This window comes from Nannospalax galili, unplaced genomic scaffold, assembly GCF_000622305.1.
Source record: "Nannospalax galili isolate Female #2095 unplaced genomic scaffold, S.galili_v1.0 scaffold627, whole genome shotgun sequence".
NCBI classification, from domain to species: Eukaryota; Metazoa; Chordata; class Mammalia; order Rodentia; family Spalacidae; genus Nannospalax; species Nannospalax galili.
The window spans coordinates 1,940,553-1,942,997 of record NW_008355786.1 but is presented as its reverse complement, the minus strand read 5'-3'; the positions used below and the strand labels follow the sequence as shown (position 1 = coordinate 1,942,997).

At 37.9% G+C, this 2,445-nt stretch overlaps 1 protein-coding gene across 1 annotated transcript; it reads left to right on the top strand.

The window, feature by feature from the left end:
* Positions 1-1,027: 1,027 nt before the first annotated feature.
* On the top strand, positions 1,028-1,984 carry LOC103750371 (olfactory receptor 14A2-like). The gene has a single exon (XM_008853420.1). The coding sequence runs from the start codon at positions 1,028-1,030 to the stop codon at positions 1,982-1,984; it is 957 nt and encodes a 318-aa protein (XP_008851642.1).
* Positions 1,985-2,445: the final 461 nt, after the last annotated feature.

The window sequence follows — 2,445 nt, the reverse complement described above, 5'->3', positions numbered from 1 at the left end:
CAGGATTAAATGACATTCTTACACTTTATGTATAGTTATTTTATGTTTTATTTTTCTGCATTTTCATACATTTATTCATATAGACTATTAATAACTGTACATGATGTAAGGCAATGTGTTGTTTTGATGCATGTGCAAATTATGCAATGATTGGAATAATTTGTATATCTAGCATCTTAACTATTCACACATTTAAAATCCTTTCTTCTCACTAACTGGAATATACTCAACATTTATAAAAGAATAGTTCATAATTACTTAAATAGAAACAAGCCCACCCTCAAACCATGGAAGTAAACTTATCATGACCATATACATAAAATAAAATGTGTAATTGACATCACATATTATTTATGCTTTTGTTTTAAAAAGATAATTGCTGTAGGTCTAGGTCATAGATACAAAAACATGCTTAGCATGCATCGAACACTAAGTAAAAGCTCTAGAATAAAAGAGGCAAGAGAGAAAGAAATAGACAGGGAGAAGGAGGAAAATATCAAATGAAAGATAAAGACAGAGGAGAGTAGAAAGGATGGAAAGAGGGAGGTAGAGAGAGGGAGAGGGGGTAAGAGAAAAATCTGGCACATTCAGGGTAACATGGCTATAGAAATGATGGAAACATAGTACTTATGTATGAAATTCTAAGAAAAACAAATAAACCAGAAGGAAAAAAGAAAGAGAAGAAAGAAGAAAGAAAAAAGAAAGAAAGAAAGAAAGAAAGAAAGAAAGAGGAGGAGAAAGAAAGAAAGAGGAGGAGGAGGGAAGGAAGAAAGAAGGAAGGAAGGAAGGAAGGAAGGAAGGAAGGAAGGAAGGAAGGAAGGAAGGGGAGAGGATACAAGTACGGGAGGGCCAAGGATGTAAGGATGAGAGGGAAAAAGAAAAAATAATTTGCTGCAAAAGCATAGTTATTTAAGGTGTTTCCTAACTTAGTTTCCAATGAATATTTATGCTTATAGTGTAAATCTTTGAGACTGTGTCAAATTTTGTTCATTTGTCCTCACTTCACAGTGAGTGAAAAGAGCCCACTATGTCCAATGTCACTGTAGTGACCGGATTCATCCTTGGAGTGTTCTCTGATGTCCAGGAGCTTCAGACTTTGTGTGGAGTGCTCTTCCTGGTGATGTACCTGGCAACTTTGATGAGTAACATCCTCATCATCACTCTCATCACCCTGGATCTGCAGCTCCAAACACCCATGTACTTCTTCCTGAAGAATTTGTCTGTGATGGATGTCTTCCTTGTGTCAGTCCCAATCCCCAATTTCATTGTCAATAGCCTAACTCATAACAGCTCCATTTCCATCCTAGGCTGTGCCTTCCAGATACTTTTAATGACTTCCTTTTCAGCAGGAGATGTACTTGTCCTCACTGCCATGTCCTACGACCGCTATGTAGCCATCTGCTGTCCCCTGCACTATGAGGCCATCATGAGTGATGGTGCCTGTATGCTAATGGCGGGCTTTTCCTGGGCCACTGGGTTGTTCTTTGGAGCTGTATACACAGTTGGCACATTTTCCATGCCTTTCTGTGGCTCCAACGTGATCCCACAGTTTTTCTGTGACATTCCTTCATTACTAAGGATTTCCTGCTCTGGTACACTGGTAGTCATTTACACAAGTATTGGAATTGGCCTGTGCCTAGGCATGTCATGTTTCATCTGTGTTGTGATCTCTTACTTTTACATTTTCTCCACTGTGCTGAAGATTCCTACCACTAAAGGTCAGTCCAAAGCCTTTGCCACCTGCCTGCCTCACCTCATTGTTTTCACTGTTTTCATTGCAACTGCTTGTTTTGTTTATCTGAAGACATCATTTAATTCTCCAATTATAGACAGGCTGTTTGCTGTGATATACACTGTGCTGCCTCCAGCCTTTAATCCTGTGATCTATAGCTTGAAGAATGCTGATGTCAAATGTGCTCTGAGGAGACTGCTACAAAATGTCTGTTCAAGGGGCTCACTCCACTTAACGCTGAAAAGTACTTGATAGTCTCATTATGCCTCACAGGTTGCAACAAAGTTTTAGACTTTTTAACTTTAGAAAGACAATAGCAGATCCCAGAGCATTTTGGACATTCACCTCATTACATAAAGCAGTATCAGAGTAGATGTATAGAATATTCATAGAAAAACAATCAGGCATTCTGTAACTGTATGATCTATGCCTGCCTGTACTTCATGTCTATAATCCAGGATAACTTTACCTCTAACTATGTGAAGTTGAATGCCTTCCATTAGAAGTTGTACAAAAGCTATGGAACCTATTATAATTATAGAAGAAATCACTTGTCCATGGCTGATTTCGTCTGGTTTATTCACTAGTGCTCAATGCAGAAGATTTTTGCTTACTGTGTCTAAACTTCTAGAGAATCTGTTTTATCAAAATAAGTGTTTGAGACTTATTTAAGTAGCTAGAAAAAACCAAAGTATTATATGAATATTTCCATG